The 20,848-nt window shown below is 37.5% G+C and overlaps 1 protein-coding gene and 1 long non-coding RNA gene across 5 annotated transcripts; one reads left to right on the forward strand and one right to left on the reverse strand.

The window, feature by feature from the left end:
- Positions 1 to 262: 262 nt before the first annotated feature.
- Positions 263 to 2,509, reverse strand: LOC123757725 (uncharacterized). 4 transcript variants are annotated; one of them, XR_006772798.2, is made up of 4 exons: positions 2,399 to 2,509; positions 1,693 to 1,764; positions 1,279 to 1,468; positions 263 to 478 (listed from the first exon to the last, which is right to left on the reverse strand). It is a non-coding gene; the product is annotated as an uncharacterized lncRNA (long non-coding RNA). The 4 variants fall into 4 exon arrangements; XR_006772797.2 differs by having other exon boundaries at positions 1,287 to 1,473; XR_006772796.2 differs by having other exon boundaries at positions 1,279 to 1,473.
- Positions 2,510 to 11,699: 9,190 nt separating this feature from the next.
- On the forward strand, positions 11,700 to 20,044 carry LOC138366330 (uncharacterized). The gene is made up of 8 exons (XM_069327362.1): positions 11,700 to 12,025; positions 12,540 to 12,660; positions 13,280 to 13,376; positions 15,027 to 15,345; positions 16,565 to 16,680; positions 17,771 to 17,888; positions 18,032 to 18,309; positions 18,641 to 20,044. Exons 1-8 carry the CDS (start codon positions 11,700 to 11,702, stop codon positions 18,850 to 18,852), a joined length of 1,587 nt encoding a protein of 528 aa, XP_069183463.1. The 3' UTR covers positions 18,853 to 20,044.
- Positions 20,045 to 20,848: the final 804 nt, after the last annotated feature.

The raw sequence follows: 20,848 nt of genomic DNA on the forward strand, positions 1-20,848 counted from the left end.
ATAAACTTAATAGTGTAAACAGTTTCAGTAGACCAGATACCCTTCACCTGGTCCTAATGAGCAGTTTAAACAAGAGTTTAGGGTTTCTAGGTATACTAGTATATTAAGAAGTAAATGGTGATCCTTATCACGGAGTCTCTATATTAAGTTACAGCCAAGACTCAGCCAAACAAATAGTTTAGTCTGGCAATGGTACCCCATCTTCAATGAAAAAAAATTTTCTTACTCTAGAAAAATTTCAGGTTGTTCATTGAAACATAAGTAATGGAAAGCAGTAAAATTTGTGTATCTTTTAGTAAATACTAACAAAATATACTAACTTTTGTTTAATACACAGATAGTAACAAAGTATGAATCAAGATACCATGTACACAGTGATGCTATGTTCAACAACATCGGCTCAACAGTTCAACAAATTCATTCATCTGCAGAAATAATCGCGTCGAAATAAATCGCATTTTTTCTGGTACACTCTGACCTGAAAAATAAATCAAATAAATTTTATATAGATGAAATGTTCATCATACACATTTGTCTAATCCTCATTCACGATGTGTAACGCATTTTAAAGTAATAAGCCTAATTAAATGCTGTCCAAATTTGCCTATTAGAATTAAAATTTTGCATGCTTAGGAATATTTATTATCAGGGATATCCCAGAAAGTTCAAATTAAGCAGCCAAAATGGATTTTAACATGTTTTTAAAGATTGCCTAGATAAGATTCGTACATCTGGTTGAATGCACATTAAACTGGGTCACTATTCAGGTCAGGGGGGAAGAAAAACCCTGATTTTAAACCTCCATTGCCTTGCCTTGCGGACATACCCCTTTTTTTGGGAAAGGCTTCAGGAGTCAACCTCGAGGAAAAATCCGGAGTTGGAGCCCCTAAGGCAGTTCGTTGTTGACGTCGACCTCGTTCTGGCAGCTCCTGCGACGTTGCTGGAACCATGTGTATTGGCATTTGCCTTTCTATTGGATAATTTCAGCAACGTGGAGAGGGGGGAACCTGCTGCATGGGTAACAGCTTCTCCATATCTACCTACCCAGGCTTTGCGCCCTGTCAGGGCGCAACTCCATAGTTTTCAGAGACTGAAGGATGCCTACTACTATACTATTCAGATCAGGGCCTAAACACCTCTGGATTGAGGCCATTAACTACGAACCAGTAAATGTACGAACCAGCTAAATAGTAAACTTTAACTTAACAGTCAATAACTAAAGCTGGATTAACTGTTAGCTAAATCATTAATGTACAAAACGAAAAGTTGTGGATATACTTTCATACATAAAATATACACCGTAGTAAAATGTGTGGCAAATTTTCTGGCTACGCAGCACGAGCAGTTGATACTGGAACAGCCGCAGGGTACGAACGAGTGGCCGCTCGTACAGGGCAGTCCAGCCGTCTTGCAGCAGGGTGTCGCCATTGCGCCGCTTGCAACACGCGGCCCTCACCCTTGCATGAAGCTGTACTGGTACAGGAGTTATTAGTTGCATTGCTTTGCATCAATCACACAATAACAAGAACCAGTGCCTTCATGGTAGGTACTTTAAAGAACATCTCCTGTAGTACCTCATGAGACTAAGATGCATATATTCAAAATAAAATTTCTAACAAAAATTATATATAACAAATATAACTTACTTGCAACATAATGTGTGGAACTGTTTAAAGAAATCGAGGTACTAACTGGGTTAACTATACATCCTGAATAATCCACCAGTTAACTGTCATTTCGTCTGCTCGAATTCCCTCTCACAATCTTTGAGATAAATACCAGAAATTAGTTCATATAACAAAAATCATTCCAACAAAATAATACTCTCACCCTCCCGCTCCTCTTTCTAGTGTCTTTTAAACTATAGCAAAACCCACATACCATTTCATATGACGATAAATAGAGCATTATGTACACAACAACAATCTGCTTGTGCAAGCGTCCTTAATACTACAGAGCAAACTCTACTAAACTCCATGACTAACGAGTGTTTTTAAACAAATTTGCATTGCTATATTACTTCAGTAATTAATTAATATTCGGGTAATAAATCTAAAGTTCAGCATTCAATTAAGTTGCTGTTAAGTAGCCGGACCAGAGAAGTACAGGAGGTAACAGTACTGCTGACGACTTTTAAGACAGTCGGCTAGCAAACTGCCATTCGTCATATTGTTTTGACCACTTAAAACCCGTCTTCGAACATTAAATACAATTTAGGAACAAAATTGTTCCCTCAACATGGGATACTTGCATATAATTAGTTTTCTAACTCAAACACTCGACTGTTAATGTGCGAATCAAAACATAACACAAAAAATATACGAAATGTATACGAAACATATTACTTAATCGGAAAGTTTTGTTACAATAATTTAAAACGCCAACTTGGAGGACACACAGATATGCACAATGCTCGATCCCGGTGATCTCTGGGAGACTGAGAGCTATTGTCGACTTGCTGGTCCCTCCGGAACTATACATATGCAACCCGTCCTCAGACCAAGTCCATTCCATCCAGCGGTCGACCCCAAAGACGCATTCGTCAATTTTAACATCCTGTTAATTCCCAACAGGAATTTTCTATAACATAAATTAGTAGTTTTATATACTAGCATAATGTGCATAATTTAAGCATTGATTAGGTAAGGTGTTTAGTTTCTGTTGGCGATTATTTGTATTTGTAGTACGTGGGCAACCCGTCTTTGACTCAAGTCCATTCCATCCAGCGGTCGACCCCACAGACGCATTCATAAATTTTAACATGCTGTTCATTCAAAACGAAAATTTTCTCAAATATAAATTAATATTATAATATATTAGCATATTGTGCATATATAGGCATAGGTTAGGTGAGGTATTTAGGTTCTGTTGGCGATTATTTGTATTTGTAGTACGTGGGTGAAGCATTTATAGCGTTGTGGATTGATCAAAATTCTTCAATTAAGCACTTGTTTCGGAAGTGTTCGAAAGTCATCAGTTGTGAGTCGTGTGTAAACTGTTTTTCATTCATATGCAGCGGGTTTGGCGGGTGCATGGAATCACTTTTGAATCTTTGTCAGGAGGACGGGCTGTACGTGGGCGAAGCATTTACAGCGTGGTGGTTCGAACAAAATTCGTTAGCGAAACACTTGTTCCGGAAGTGTTCGGTATGAGTCGTGTGTAAACCGCTTTTCATAACAGGGGATTTAGTGGGTGCATGGAATGAACTTTGGCCTTTGTTTATGGGGACGTACTGCATTTAGAGAGAGAGTTACTAGAACAGAAGACTTTAGCGAAGCACTCCTCGAGAAGAGTTCGAATCTCCTCATCAGTTGTGAGTCGTGTGTAAACCGTTTTTCATTCAGTAACGGGGTTCGGCGGCTGCATCAACGAGTATTTGAACTTTGTTTAGCAGGAGGGATTTCAACAGTAGGAAAGTCGTGTCATCATTAACAACCACTAAGGTGCTCATTGATCAGCTCGCCCTCATTAACAAAGGCCAAATGCTCGCCAAGCTAGCCTCTCAAACCCGCTGTTTATGAATGGAAAGCATTTTTCCAATCCATCCTCGACTCAAGTCCATTACATCCAGCGGTCGACCCCACAGACGCATTCATACATTTTAACATGCTGTTCATTCAAAACGGGAATTTTTCTCAATTATAAATAAATATTATAATATACTAGCATTTTGGGTATATATAGGCATAGGTTAGGTTAGGTGTTTAGGTTCTGTTGGCGATTATTTGTATTTGTTGTTCGTGGGTGAAACTTTTACAGCGTTGTGGTTCGAAAAAAAATCATCAGTGAAGCACTTGTTCCGGAAGTGTTCGAACGTCATCAGTTGTGAGTCGTGTGTAAATCGTTTTTCATTCATGAACAGCGGGTTTGGCGGGTGGATGGAATCACTTTTGGGTCTTTGTTTGGGGGACGGGCTACATTATTTACACGACTCACAACTGATGACATTCGAACATTTATTGAACGGTGCTTCGCTGATGACCTCTGCTCGAATCGCCGCTCTGTAAACAGTCTACATGACGCACTGATAAATTTTAACGAATTGGGAAATAAAATATGTGTGATCACATTTAAATAATAATTGTAATATACATTAATGTTCTATAATAGAGCTCTTGTATATAAGGTGTAATATACAAAACTTGAACTGCAGTGAAATGTTTAACAATATTTTTTATATTAAACCTTGAGATGCTGTCATATATATGTGAATTAGCTTCTTAACACAGACTAATAAATGTGTCTCTTATCATTTAGCATGTCTGTAACAATTTGAAACGTCTTACATCTCATCCCAACGGTATATATCTCATCCAAACGGAATAAAAAAAATCATCCAAACGGAATTAATCTCATCCAAACGGTATAAATCTCATCCTGACAGCGCTAATCTCAATTTAACAGCAGAAATCACATGTTTATGTAGCCGTCACGAATCAACAGAAATCCCGAACACTGGCTAGACACGACCGTTCGCTGCGACTGCTCACGAACACCCACGTTACAATCGACTTGAGAATGGTCCAGGACGGACCGAAACGTCGTCGTCCCTTCATTTTCTAGTGTGTGGATTATTCAACACTCACGGTACACATTCTGTAGTCACAACCCCACAAACAGATTGTATAATTGCTTCTCCCCTTCCCCCTCACCTGGATAATTTACCCCACTCGACCAGGTACAGTGACTAATTAATCGTTAAACTCTCAATCAGCCGCCCTCTTCAAACATTAATGGCTCGAGAAATGAATCTTTACGTAGTTTTTCTCGTAGCCCGAATGAAAGAAGCAACTGCTTTAGATTCTCGAAGTCTTAGAAATATTTATATAAGCTTTGGTTCCTTTGATTTTGGGTTTGAATAGCATTTGGTTAACTCAGCGTAACCTTCACTTTTTTTTTGTCCTGACAGAAAAAAAGTGGGGATCCCGTTCCCAGTTAATGGATTAGATAACCTTTAAGTTTCTTTGTGCTGGTTATTTTGCCTCTTTTCCTTAAAAGGATTAACATGTCATTCCTAAATAGCCAGACACCCCACGACAAATAATAGTAAGGAAGAACCTTTTGGTATAATTCTCTTTGAACGATTTTTGCATAACTTTTTAAATAATTCGTCCTTGATAATATTAACGTATTATATTTGCTACATGAATTGCTAACAAAATTAAGTTTTGTCTATGCTAAGCGGTACTCAAAAAATAGTTAAGTTAGGTCATACTGCAAAACCAGAAATGGTTCAGATATAGTATAAAATAAACATATATTTAGATGTCAAGCAATTCATACGTTGACGTATGAATTGAATGACTCATTCCCATTGAATGATCCATTCAGAATGATCTGAATGGGTCTGACGCGTTTTGGAAATCCGTGTTGGGGTTAAAATATGTAACATGTTTCTAAATAGGCAAAGTGGTCTGTGCAACTCAACAGGTCTGCTGTGAACGAAAGGAGTCGATTATCAAACAAAGGCTAAATAGGGGTTTTAGCTTGAAGAATTCAGATACAAATAGGAGCTTTTTTGAACCGGCCAATTGGCCAAGGGCAATTGCGAAAATGAAGGACTGTGACTTTTATAATAATGATCTTTTTTGTACTAATCCTACTATTGTAATGTACTTTTTTGTACTAAATAATAATTTTTGTACTAATTATAATAACGAAATATATACTAAATTCACCTACATCAATGACTCTTTCTTTTCATTGACATATATTACAGAACCCATCTCTTGTATAATAATAATAATAATAATAATAATAATAATAATAATAATAATAATTAATTTTATTATAATTTATTAGAATTGTTTAACTCTTCGCAGAAAATTATTTTCCCTCCTATAATTAACAAGACACAGAACAATTGTGTCATGTTAAATCACTTGAACCAGGACGCAAACACCTGAAATGAAATCAATGTATACAAAGGATACAAAGGAGAGAGAGCTCAATAAACCTCACTTGCTGGAATGTTGATCAAACCGGCACTGTTAATATTAACCTTTGTAATCAATCCAGAAATATGAGTTGAGTTAAGAGGAGTTCACCCACCGTAATAACTTATATAACAAAGTCGCTACTTTTCACAGTAGGTTGAATTTGTAACGATAGTTACCGTGTAAACAAAAAAACATACTAGTTACGATGACAGGTAGGTAATTGGCGACCAGTTTTGCCTCCCAGTGTAAATTATATTATTGTTATTACTTTAGCTTTTGTGCACTACGTTAGACAGTAGAGAAACTTCTTGCGATAAATCTCAAACTATTCACATATATTCCTCCCTAACGCATGAACTTGGTAATCTACTCAGCACTAAACTGGCGTATGAAATCATTAAAAATGTTCATAACTTACATTTAAACATATTTTGTTTTGATTTTGAAGCTATAAAACAAAACCTTTATTACGATAGCGTTAAGCTGAGCTGAATATTCACCAAACATTCACGTTTTGTCGACATATAGAAAATAAATTAACTCAAGTCATACAAATAATCACGGAAATTAGTTTATTAATAATTTATCTAACGACGTAAAAACGGAGGAATATTAAATTATCTTTAAATCATCATTTAAATAGGAAAATAGGAACAGAACGTTAACTTTTCCTGGGTCAGTATATGACACGTATTAAACTGGTTTCTTGTGCTCCTGTAGTGTCAATTAGTGTAAATTAATTATACAGGAGTGTCCATTAGCTCGTGTAAATGTGGATGATATGAATTGCTATAAATATCATCCATTGATGCACTTTAGGTATGAATGTTATCTTTAGGTGTCTTTTCCACTGTTGTCTAACCATTGGTCGGTATTGGTCGGCACTGGTCGGTAGTAGCCCCTCGCTTGTTGCCGAGTCGGCAGGTTCGTTCTCCAATCGTCCAAGTGATTGGACGATTGGGGAGTCCACTTCATCCCCTTAAAGTGCATTATAGGCATACTAACTTAAGGTTTTCTCCTAATAGTTACCTTACTTTCCACTGTGTTATGTCTTTAGTGGCTTAAGTCAATCATCAAACCGTGCAATAGAGCTGTTGATAAACTCTCGCGGAATTTACCCCTCTAATGAATAGCCAATCGCTTCAGTTTCTATCATCCATAATGAATCAGAATGCGTGTAGTTTAATCATTCAGAATATACCATTATACGCAGTCAGAAACACATAACGTGATATATCTTTGTGAAAGCCAGTAGAGCAGGTTGGTGGGCTCGAACCTGCGTCTGAGTTGCCCCCCCCCCCCCCAAGACATAAATGTCATCCTGCTGTCCTGCTCCTTCAGCCTTGGATAACAGTTTCCAAGTTATTATTACACATACATAGACCTAGATCTTTCAATGTACATACAATTTAATTCAGAAGTCTGAGATTTCTCAGACATCTTCCTCAGCTGATCACCTGCTGGCTATATCAGGCAACATCCTGGTGAGTATAGAGTGTGTATACTCTGATACACTACATCATTATCTCATGAAGAAACATTTGTATTTTTGGAAGGAATGTTCCAAGGTCCGTCTGTATATTTTTTTCGCATCAGTTTATTTGCCTGATATATAAAGAGAGTTCGACGGTGTTGCCCTGCGCCGCTCTTAGTATTCCGGGTGCCCTCTCAGGAATGATCATCACCACCCTGCAATTATGATGAATAATGTCCCTGCTATCTGGATGAATAATGAATGACAAAATAAGTAAGATTATTTTGCAATATTCACAGATGCATTCGACGAATCACAAAAGCGAAGAGATATGGAGAAGAAACAAAATTGCTCAGATTTTATTTTTGCAATTAACAGGATTTGCGTAGTATAAATTCTCGACAGAAATAAAACATTATTAACTGTAAAAAAATTCTTCCTTGGACATTAAGTTTACCTGTGGGGACAACATGTCTCACTCACTGACGGCTGGTAAGCCACAACGCGGAAAATAAATACATATTTGTAATTAACTTAAAATATTATGACAGTTCACTTCGCAATATTTATTATTTGAGATGTTTTAAATATGTAAATTTGAGTGTAGATGTAAGCAGTATGTTAGTTGGTTCACCAGTGAGCTTTTCGAGGTCAATTGGTCTACCTGTGTGGCTCTCGAGGTCAGATGGTTTACCTCTAGTGGGCTGAAGGTCATTAGGATTATCCCAACATATGAGATACCATGCTTTGAAGAAACAATCCTGATGGGTCATGCCTTCAGGAAACACTTCTGGTGGGTCTTGCCCTCAAGAAACACCACCTAGGTTAGCCTACCTTACAGGAAAGCCTTCCAGATCATGTCTGCCCCTCAGAAATATTTTCTTATCAATCCTAATGAGCTCAGAAATATTTCTGATGTTCTTCGCTTTCCTGGAACACCTCAGAATGAACCATATCTCATGGGAAACAAAGAAAAACTTAAATGAACAAAGAGTTCATTTAAATACTGAATATACTAAACTAATTTTTTTGAGAGACAGGTATTTTTTGACAGGTATTAAAAAAATACTCAATAACTTGTAAGAGTCGACGGTTCGAGTCTCCTATAGCCCAGGTGAATGGAATTCCGAGTTCACTGCTGTATTACTTGCAATGTGATTTGTCTTGTGTTACCTGAACAGAGGAAAGCGTCGTCCCTTGTTCTTTCAATATGCGCTGGTGATGATATTGTGTAGAATATCATCTTAACTGTGATCATTTTAATTTTCTGACCATCGCGTCTTGAAGCTCAAAATTAATCCCGTTCTTCTCATTTACTAATTTCGTAAAAGAAAAAAAATCCAGCCTCATGTCCTAACTAGAAACGTATGGACGTAAAAGCAACTCACCTAAGCTACTGAGTCTGATGCAGAGTCAGCTGCTGCTGCTTTTCATCGTAGGTTGAAATTTTAACGTTGGTCACTGTAACCTAAAAGTTGAGAGGACGGGAAACTCAAATAAAAACCAACGGCTCGTCCACTTGTAAAAAAACAAAGCAATCCTGTAAAACAAAAATCAGTTCACAACTTTAAAAATATGATTTCGTCAGGCAATCCCACTAAGATCTCTCTCAAGAGCTTCTTCGATAAAGATGTAAGTGCCACTCTCGATCCCACGAAACGTATTCGTTGTACCGCAAGAAATTCCTCAAGTGCCACTCTTGTTACTTCGATTCGTGAAGGAGAGGAACGCTATAACGTATTCTTGCCGCTCCTGGCCCCGTCAGGAGCTTATTTTGACCCTCTACACCAGACATGATAGTAGAAAGTATTCGCATTTCTACTTCCAGTGGCTGGGTGGCTGGACAGAGCTTCTATAGCCACTAGTAAGATGGTAGGGAGGACACGAGACGAGAAAGGAGGGGGAAGAGAGAAAGTTGAAGATGTGGAGATGTGAGATGAGAGAGAAGTGGGGTGAATAGGGGAAAGAGAGACGAGAGAGAGAGAAGAAATTGAGAAATAGAGAATGTGATGAAGTGGGAGAAGGAATAATTTTAATCCTTCCTTCGTGGTCTGACTTGGTCATATATATATAAATATAAAGGTGTTTGTAGTTCAGTTTTACAGTTTAACTATAAGAGAATACGAAGAAACATACTTCCTCATACATATACTTCTCCATTCTCTCTCTCCCAACAGCCAGCATCGGAACACTTCAGGAGCATTATGATGATATCCTCAGGAGTGGGATAAAGTAATTGCATAGCTCCAGGTACCTAATACCAGCAGCATATGAAACCTTTATCATAAACTACTTGATTTGTACATCAATGTTTACGTTGATTACAGAGGCAATAATACATCTAATTCCACCTAGCGGTAGAAAAGCACACTAACAACAGGACAGGCCAACAGCAGTCATAAAATACAGCATTCGCCATTTATCGGCATAAAATTACGCTATCAACAACAGGCCAACATGCAAGATGCAGCATATGATAGCTATTGGCATATCATTGCACTACCAACAGGCCAGAAACAGCCGATAAAGCGGGTAGTTGGCCGAATGGAGGCATACCCGTGCTTGCATTTCATTGGAAGAAAACTGTTGTTAACATTCACTGCTACAGCTAATCACAGGAAGGGGTTAGCTAAAAGGTCCCCCAACTAAATAATATGTTGACCAGACCACACACTAGAAGGTGAAGGGACGACGACGTTTCGGTCCGTCCTGGACCATTCTCAAGTCGATTGTCACATTCGCAAGTCACAATCGACTTGAGACTGGTCCAGGATGGACCGAAACGTCGTCGTCCCTTCACCTTCAAGTGTGTGGTCTTGTCAACATAATTTAGCCACGTTATTGTGACTCATTGCCTGCACTGCCTGCAAGGTTGCCAAAAGATGATGTTCAAATAAGAACACAATATATTACAATCAATCCCTATGTTCGTAAACGCCACATAATGATTGGAGAAAGCCACATAATGACTGGAGAACGCCACATAATGACTGGAGAAACCTTCCAAAAATGACTGAAGTGCTCAAGACAAAAATGTTATCAATATCTTAGATATTCTGTTAGAAAATTGTTATTGATCCAAAATATTGTTTAATTCTGACTTGGAGTTTTTGAGCAATACATAAACTTTGTCCTGACATTGCCTGGTAAATATTTAAATATTTGTAATGTCAACCATACGAAAATTTATGAAACGGAGGACACCTGGAACACGTCAAGTGAGCACATGGTGTCAAGTGTGCTGCAGAGAGAGAGAGAGAGAGAGAGAGAGAGAGAGAGAGAGAGAGAGAGAGAGAGAGAAAAAGAGAAAGAGAGAGAAAGAGAGATTGTGGTTGGCTAACCATAAGTGTAACCGCCTGAAAATGAATGAATTGTAACTTATTCAAGAGATAACTTCATCTTTAAGACGAGTTATTAGTAAGAAAATAGTTACGAAAGGCCATCTTAATAGATAAAATGTTTAGCTACTTCCTCTCGCCGTACGCCTCAAAAATATCCAAACAACTCTTCAAGATTATCTACAGACGCTGAGTCACAATAACGGGGCTGAAGATATGATGACCAAATCACCCACCAGAATAAAAACATCATCGAAAAACATCGAAAAAACATCGAAGATGGAGAAACATCGTCGTTTCTCCATCTTATGGTGTATGGTCAATCATTAATCAAGGTTAGCTGTTAATCTGAGAACATATTAAGAAATTTTAATAACTGAAGACTGATTTCGTGAACGTCTTTTGAATTAGTAACAAAGATCTACAAGGACTGGATCAGTTCCATCATACATTTTCTTTATATTAATTAATATATGCATTTTAGGTATGACGAAGAATTTGACAGATTTCAACTGCAGCTCTACACAGGTTGCAGTTATTGCGCAGTTAAGGCTTCTATCGTCCCCTTGCATGGTCAAGTTCTAGCACACACCTGTTCAAGGCACATGTGTGGAGACTGTCATGCCCACAACACACATGTGGAAATGTCTCAGTAGTGTGAGGAAAGCGTCATAACAGATCCAACTTAGCATTTTATTCCATGTAAATCTCACGCTCAATACCGTCAACAGATTATTAGATATCTGTTGAAGATAACATCAATATTAGAATGATATATACTGAAGATAACTTAAATATTAGAATGATATATATGTTTTCATTAATGCGAGCAGATACCAATCAAAGACCAGAATGATTAGAGATCACTTATGTTGTCAGTCCGGTACTAGTGACGTCATGGGAGCGACGGTGGCGCCAAATGGCATATACTGCAGGTGTCCTTGACAGATGGGCTTTATAAATGGTCGCCTGCTGCTGCTGGACAACAGAGCCGGCTGGGTTACCAGGCTTTACAAGTCCGGATTCGAGCAGCGAGCGGTCCACGACGAACGGCTATCTACTAATGCTCTAGCTTGGGAGACGTTCAGGAGCGAGCCATTAAGAGGCAGCAACGCTAAAAGGCCATCCAAAGGGGCCCACTCACAGACAGGTGATAGTCACAAGAGCCTGTCACAGACAGGCAGTACCTACAGACAGGTAACAGCCCCACGGGCGAATAACAGACAGCAACCGGTTGCCAACACATTAAACAGAAGACAAGACGTGAAATTTCAGTAAGCTGAAGTTAACTTTTCATTCCTTTCAACACACTCAGCTTCCTAGCTCTCTCTCCCTCAGCGATATACACATATATCATAACCTGGAATGATCACGATTGCAAAGTGCAAGTAGACAGTAGATATTAACTCTAAAGCTTGGCTAGTGACAGATTTCTGATCTATAATGTTTCCTAAATCGTCTTTAAAAAATGTAGCTGCACTGTTCTGGAAGTATTTAGAATAGGAAGAAATGGGTTTGTAGGTTGCAAGCGGATGTCGAAGAAATTTATGTATTTAAGATTTTAAACACAAAAATATCTTTGCTGGAAATGCTTTCGTTCATCAAACTACTGTCCATACCAGATTTACATTGTTTATATATTTTCTGGAAATTTTAACTCTCTTAGAGCACGATCTGGATGTAAATTTGTCAGTTGTACAGTTTTCTGAAAGAGTAGAATTGTAGAGAGATCTCCCCCCTCTCCGGATTAGCAAAACATAAGTAACCAAACTTTATAATAATTTGCAGGAACCGTAGGAGCAACATCAGCAGCAACAGGTTACAACCTTCTGGATTAGCATCAGAATCAGTGACCATCATGATGAATTACACGATTCTCTTCCTTGCACTTTGTGTCTTCCTGCCTGCGGTGAGTGCAAGTCTCCGTCACACCTTTTATTATTACAATGTACCCCTGCCAGCTTTCCTGAATTATTGCTGTGTACTCTACCACCTTTCCTCCAACAATGTTATTTACTCTGTCAACTCCCTCTCCTATTATACTGTGTATTCTGCCAACCTTCTCCACTTAATATAACTGTGTACTCTGTCAAGCCCTGCTTCGTTACGTGCGAATTCATATCTCGATTTCTCCATCATGTTTGCTTTTCTGCTTCACCCTGAAGCTTCACGGCTGATGCTACAGCATCAGGTCATCTCCCTGGATCACCTTTGCATTGTGATGCTGATAACATCTTGCCTGTATACTCTGCCTTGATATCCTGCAAACAGCCAACCTGAGGACAGATATTTTATGGCATCTGTATTCTGGATCATGTATTTTATTTTCTCTCTGGAGATCTAATATCTTTTTTTATGTTGATAATCATTTTTTGTATGCTTAATATATCTGATTAATTAAAAAAATGAATAGGATAAACCCTCATCAATTAATCATTTGCTGGATTCTCAAAATTATCAAACATTTCCACCACATCAAGGGGGAAATATATTACAGAACGACCTAAAAGCTTTAATTATACCTCCAGTTTGGTGCAGAGAAGGAGGACGACCTGGATACACGACTGATTGTGTTTCCGAATGGGACCACGACAACGACGACGACCACCAGTTACGTGAGACTCGGTGGGTTGTGTGTGCTGAAGGTCGTATACCTAAGTTCTATAACATAACTACCTAGTCCTTCATGTTTCTGTATGAGTAGTCATCTTCTATATATTTTTTACTTTCATTTTGTAATGGCCATTGCATTATTATGCTACTAAATGCTTGAACTTGTCGTTTATTCATTGTGAATAATTGCTGGTTGACAAAGGATAATGATATTATATTCGTGTAAATATAATATTATTTGATTTATTATAAAATTTAATATAAATGTATATATATAATATAAACAAGGTTAATAAATATATGCAGTTGTGTATATATGTTCACTAGGGTATATATGTACACAGTACACTGGTGATGCGTGGGTCTATTCGTCTCCCATCTATCTATTCATTCATCTATCTATTCATCCATCTATTTATCCATCTATCTATCCATCCATCCATCTTTTCATGTTCCTATCCAACTATCAATCCATTAAACCTACTCACATGTCTCTCTGTCCTGCAATATTACTAATAGCATAATAAGAGCGTGCCAATGTATTTATAATATTAAATTACATTCATAGAGAATATAATAGTTCCTCCCCTTTTGAAATTGCGCGCTGCCTTAGTTTCTATGGGAGAGGAGCCGCTAATTTCAGAATATAATTTACATATTTATGGGATTACGGCCTTAGTTTGAATAGCAGGGAATTTCTGTAAATTTTCCCGAGACCAATGAATAATAGTGTATATTTTTTCCAATAAAAATTTGTTTTGATTTTGTTTCAAAATATTTTCGTCTGTGTACTGATGGGGAGTGCTAATAATCAGTGTAGTGGTCTGAATGTGACACTGGTAGGCTGTTGTTCCGTTTTGGTTTCTGATGACCCACATGAATTGGGCGAGGTCTTCTTCAGTAACTAATTTTAAAGGTATTTTCAACATTCAGTAACTAATTGTAAAAGCATTTTCAACATTTAGTAACTAATTGTAGAAGCATTTTCAACATTTAGTAACTAATTGTAAAATCATTTTCAACATTTAGTAACTAATTGTAAAGCATTTTCAACATTTAGTAACTAATTGCAAACGCATTTTCAACATTAGTAACTAATTGCAAAAGCATTTCCAACAAAAACATTATTGAATCTGTTTAAATACAAATTACAAAGCCAAATAATATAAGCATTAGTATTCGCTTGTACCATTTGGGTCTATTTTTTTAATTGATCAACTAAAAACGATTTGAGTAAGTTCATTAATACACAATTATCTCATTAATATCCATTAATCAATGGAACTTCCAGGAACTCACTTCCAGGAACTCACATGGGTTAATGGGCCTTCTATAGTTTCCTCATCTTCTTATATTCATGCCCCAAAGACATTATTTTCACTTCACTTATATCCATCATGCTATACCCCCCACCACTGAATTCAAATGCTCACCCTTTTGAAGATGTATTAATACGAAAGTACTTAATGAATTTCCTGTCATATATTCCCTCGTGGTCAGACATTGTTACATTATTCATCTATACTTTAAATTTATATATATATATATATATATATATATATATATATATATATATATATATATATATATAAACACTATGTACACTATACGAATTGATATTAATGGTCAACAATTTGAAGGTAACTCTTAACTCTGCCAAAGGAGAAGCACGTGCTCTGAACGCAGACGTCGAGGCAGCAGATGGTGGAGTGCTGGAGGCTGGTGATGGAGAGCATCATCATGAGGGAGAAGGTGTAGAGGAGAGAGATAAAGCGTTAGTGCCGAAGGAAATGAGAGATGCGCTGAAGATTGAAGCGCTCATGAAGCTGGTGGAAGGCATAGAGGGGACGGAGAGGGGAGAGGAGATGGTGAAGCTTGTGAACCAGCTCTATGGGAAGAAGTTTGAGATGAAGGGAAGGAGTATGGCAGCATCTGTCGCCTTGAACCGACTTATCCAACCGGTTCTATGTGTCAGCCGAAAGTAAGTATCTAATCTTTATTGTTATCATGGAATGGAACCTTGTATCATGGAATGTAAATTTGTATTTAAAAGGACACATAACTATTTCGTCCAGCCAGAGATTATTAATGATTTTTTTTATCCCTTAACGCTATTGTTGTCAGGTTGAACAAAAACATCTTGACAGTCAGAGGCATGACTGTCATTCCTGTGACTGACAAGCCGCTTGACACAGTCAAACGCATGTCACGAAGGAACAGTTTTATACGTAGTTCTACTTTTCTAAATATAATAAACTCTATTTCTTGATCTATCTTATTCTGTGACTGCTTCTTCGTCTATTTTATTTATTGAATGTTCATAACTTCATCATGTTGTCGTCCTGCCCATCTCCAACTTCAGCATTGTTATTCTGTGTTATCTTAACGTGCTTGATCAACTGTTGCATTTAAATCCTGTCATTATGACTGTTTACTATTCCTCTGCTCTCTGTCTCTCTCTGTCTCTCTCTGTCTCTCTCTGTCTCTCTCTCTCTCTCTCTCTCTCTCTCTCTCTCTCTCTCTCTCTCTCTCTCTCTCTCTCTCTCTCTCTCTCTCTCTCTCTCTCTCTCTCTCTCTCTCTCTCTCTCTCTCTGTCTCTCTCTCTCTCTCTCTCTCTCTCTCTCTCTCTCTCTCTCTATATATATATATATATACATATATACATATATATTTTTGCAAGGGGTACCATATGATATTGTCACAGACAATACCAATCAGTACCGCTTCCAAATCACTAATCTACACAAATGAGATATTAAATAATATAATTAATATCAGCTAATTCTTCTCCATCAGTTGATGTAAAATAAATTCCCTGGGCATGATTTAAAGAATTAATATTAATGGGAATGGGTTAATAAATAATTGCCCATCTGCTAGCGCAGATAGATGGTCGTACTTCAGCTCCTGAGCCTGTCTCCCCCACTCAGAGACTATCAACATGGAGTGAGAGACTCAATCCGACTTATTGCCAAGACTCAGATATCTCTGTTTTGTGAGAAAATCAGTAGGGGCCATATTTTGTGACCTATAACCAATAATGTAACCAATTTTGTAACCAATAACCAGTAATCAATTTCTAATTTTGTTGTGCTACGTTTGTTCTTGAGAGCATTGATGATTGCACCTTGCAACTCATAAATCATCCTGTTGTTGTTTACCGTGGGTTCATGTCCCTCTTTTAATCATGGTGTTCTCAGGCGCAGATGTCGGCGGTGGAGGGGCGGTGACTGCATTCCGAATGGCAGTGTCAGCTACACCTGTGATTACGTGTTCGGTAACATGTGTCGGTCCAGTTTGTGCTCCTGCTGCGTCGGTAACTACCACCCCCTTCCCTTCGGTCTCTGGTTTTAATATGCATCTCTCTTTCTGTTGCTGTGAATGTGTGAGTTTTGTAAGTTATAAGCAGATCCTTCCGACTAAGTGTAGTAGGCAAGACTGGATGGGGGTAATGATTCTGGCAGACAATCGAGAACTGGTAAAGGAAGGTAGGCCAGTCTTCTTAACTTGTAATTTTGCATTCAATGGGCTTCTACCTTCCCCACGGAGCTTGGTGCTACTCTTGCAGTTCTTTTATTATGATCAACTAAGTTTTACTGCCTCTCAACCTCAACCCCAACCCACCTGAAAAAATAGTTATTCAGGTTTCCTTTGCTAACTATCCATAGCACAGTTCTCTACCTGTCTCTTGTGATTTTTCCCACTGTCATTCAGGCTCTTAATATATGTAAATCAGTCAACTTTTAAAAGCGATTCTCTGCTCAGGATTTTTTTCCTTGGCTGCTGCTGTATCCAAACTAGGATTAGTCAACTTGCGTTAGATATTTTTAGTCTATTTTGCGGACATTTGATGTCTTGTATATCATTATTTGGGAAGTTTTATTGCTTGCTTATAGACATCCCCCCTGTCTGAAGACCCTAGTAGATGTCATTTTGAAAGATGTTACTCATTCTTTGCCAAGACCCCTTGTTGCGGAGACAGTTAGAATGTGATGCCTTACACCATGGTATTCTAAATCAAACTCAACATTCTTACACCATGTTGAGTTTGGTGTACAATTCTTCCTCCTTCAGAGGAATCTACAAAGCCAAAAAGCAGATATGTAATTTGCTTTTCTGTTAAATCGGTCATTTCAGGGTCTAATGGGTTAATATTCTTCTTCATCTTCTTCTTCTTCTTCATCTTCTTCTTCTTCTTCTTCTTCTTCTTCTTCTTCTTCTTCTTCTTCTTCTTCTTCTTCTTCTTCTTCTTCTTATTATTATTATTATTATTATTATTATTATTATTATTATTATTATTATTATTATTATTATTATTATTATTATTATTATTATTATTATTTTTATGATTTTTATTGGAATTACGCAAAATTTTGAATGCAAGTTGAGTTTTTATTTCGTTTTAGATTGTGAAAATGGATATAAGAAAACAGCTTGTGTAAGACAAGGAGCCCATTGCAGGAAGGATTGCTGGATCAATGAATACGAGATGAGATGGACGCAATGTCACAGTCGAGGCTGTAGGTGAGTTGATCACCTCATCTCACCCCCACACACCTGTAGGCCCTAGGACTACGTTCAGGACTACGAGTAGTCCTCAACTACTCTAATTCAGGTAGTTCTCTGATCGTAGATACATCTGTTTTATGTTTTCCTCCCTCTCGAAGATGTTGCCAGACCTGCCAGCCCACTACCCAGTGCAGCGCCGGCCCTAACTACGGTTACTGCGTCAGTAATTGGTGGTTCTGCAACACGCCCTACACCTACATCACCCCGGCCAGCTGTTTGTCTCAGGACTGCCTGTGTTGCAAGTGGTGCCAGAGAGACCCGGGCTGCGCGGCCGTTGGTGGATATTGCGTCAGAGCCTACCAGCCCTGTACGACTGGCTACGTTGCTTTCCAGTGCGGCTGTAACGATAACAGCAACTGCTGGTGCTGTGTTCCAGGTAACGGAATGGCTATTTTAAACTGCTAAATAAATGTGAGCAATGTGGCGTTATGATTGAGTAAAGATGCACAGGTTTCGTAAAGGGGGTGAGTAGAAGCTTGATGGATCTTGCTGTTAGGAAATTTGAAGCTTGATAAGGGATACGGGTTGGATTGAAACGTCGTAAATTGGATTTTTATGTGTGTGTGTTGCTTGGATTAGTTGTTTAATTGGCAAGTTATTTATTCTGGGTGTTAAAAAAAGTATATTGTAAAACAAACGTGTGTGTTGTCATACTCATAATGAGTTAACTCGAATTTTCAATTACATTGAATAATCTTTTTTTACAGAGGCTAAACAAGCTAATTATTCATGTAATGGAACTACTACTACGTCAACTATTCCATGGAATTCATCAAACTATTCAACCCAGGAAAGAACTATCACAACTACTCAGCCGAGTTCACCCGACTATTCAACCCAGAGAAGCACCTTCATAACTACTCCATGGAGTACATCTGACCATTCAACTCAGCAAACCATCACCAGAATTGCAACATGAAAAACCTCAAACTATTAAACCCAGAAAACCACTAACACCCCTACGTAACAGACTTTCATTAAACTATACAATCAACACAACAAAATAATTGAAAAAACTATGTATATATATATATATATATATATATATATATATATATATATATATATATATATATATATATATATATATATATATATATGTGTGTGTGTGTGTGTGTGTGTGTGTATTGAATAATGTTTCAGCGTTAATGACCCTTTATAATTGTGGCCTTCAAAATTAGGCAACTAGGGTAAATATAAAACTATTAGCTCAGGTCACTAAAATCTTTCAAATAATTGCCCTTTATTTGGAGAAAAACGGAACAATTTGAATATCATTTACTTATTTCAATATATTTCTGAATAAATACACAATTTCCCTTACACAAATTCTGTTCTAAAACCTTAAGCACCTGTTATCAGTTGGTATATGTTCTAAATCTGTGAACTTGTAAGTCAGAGGAGATTTTGTTTGGGGTGAAATGGTCCGAAAGAGGTCTGACACATAAGTGGACTGAAAATCCGAATCAGCTTCGAAACTCAGACGACTCCAACCGGTGGAGTTATCCTTCAACAGTCATGCCGGTGGATACACTTGGGAAGAACTGCAGACCATGACAGCGGGTCACTCACTCCTGTAATAACCCCTGTGAGACAGCCAGCAGATTTGCTCCACAATTTCAGCAAAGGCTTTATGCACCCTCACCTCAGGCGAGGCTTGTGCACCACAAGTCAAGTGGACGAATTTACACCTAAACTCTTGTTCAACTATATGCACTGTTTCTCCAGTACAAGACCACCTCCAGTTCTCAACAGTACGTGGCATTTGAATCCATTGATGCGTTTTTGTTCAGAACACGATGCTAAATCACTCTTAACATTAATTTACTATCGCGTCTCTAATTTCACTTCTTTGGTTTCAGAGAGATTTTAACAATTTTATAAATGCATTTTATATTTTCTCAAGGAATTGTTTACATATAAGAATATGCGATTTGTGCACATTTGCTGTTATTTCTCAGAGTTCTCTCACATATTTTGGAGTGGTTATCACATTTATTTATTCTCCAGCGTTTAATAATTCCTTCCTGTAGCCATTGTCTTCTTAACAATGAATTATTTAAATGTAAGAATTTATATAAATACTTTGAAATAAAATATATTAAACAACATGTGTTGGCTCATTGTCCAATTTCACCTTACATAAAACATATTTCCTAAAGCAGTAGTTTCCCTCTACCTAACAGGTTAATATAAACAATAATTATTATTTAGATTTTATAGAAAATTACTATTTTCTATATATGTCACTTATTTTTTAATTTTGTTTTAACATGTGTTGCGACGCCTCAGTTGTCCAACTCCGAGGAAGAAATATAGATTATTTACCTCGATTATGTGAACAGAAATATATAATATGCTTTACCACTTATAATTCTCATGAAAAGTTAAACAATATTGATAATTATATATAAACTCTACATGCAAAAGGTTATCCAAGTGGATGTAGTGTAATTAATGCTGCATGAAATAATTATGTTTTAACAATACCATACTGAGTAAATATTAATTGCCAAGATAACAATCAAGGATAAATTAGTTAAGTTAGTTAAGTTAGACTTACCACAATCAACGGGAACGGAAATATTATCAGTAGCTAGAGGCGTGTGATCTCGTATCAATCAATGCATGAAAAAGGAATGTTAAAAATGGTTTGTTAGATATTTAAAAATCCATTAAACCTTCATCTCATCCTCGGCAATATATCCGTTAGCACAAAACTCTTATCAATTCGAACTCTGCCATTGATTATGTTGACAAGAGTCAATGAAACGCGTCACCTTGCGTCAGGACACAATAAAGTTGTGTGATTACCTTTGGAGAGTTAATTTTTCAGCTTCCTTATCAAGATAAGAGAAAATTAGAAGAAAGGGGAAAGAGCCCAGTATTCAACTCTAGAGAGCACTAGTATCTTG

Source organism: Procambarus clarkii, chromosome 19, assembly GCF_040958095.1.
Source record: "Procambarus clarkii isolate CNS0578487 chromosome 19, FALCON_Pclarkii_2.0, whole genome shotgun sequence".
Taxonomy (NCBI): Eukaryota; Metazoa; Arthropoda; class Malacostraca; order Decapoda; family Cambaridae; genus Procambarus; species Procambarus clarkii.

Bases quoted from the DNA above. Each gene is read 5' to 3' on its own strand.
- LOC138366330 (XM_069327362.1), top strand. From the start codon at position 11,700: ATGGGCTTTATAAATGGTCGCCTGCTGCTGCTGGACAACAGAGCCGGC. The intron at 13,377-15,026 runs GTGGGTTGTGTG...ACTCTGCCAAAG, and splicing joins CACCAGTTACGTGAGACTCG to GAGAAGCACGTGCTCTGAAC. The intron at 18,310-18,640 runs GTAACGGAATGG...CTTTTTTTACAG, and splicing joins CTGCTGGTGCTGTGTTCCAG to AGGCTAAACAAGCTAATTAT.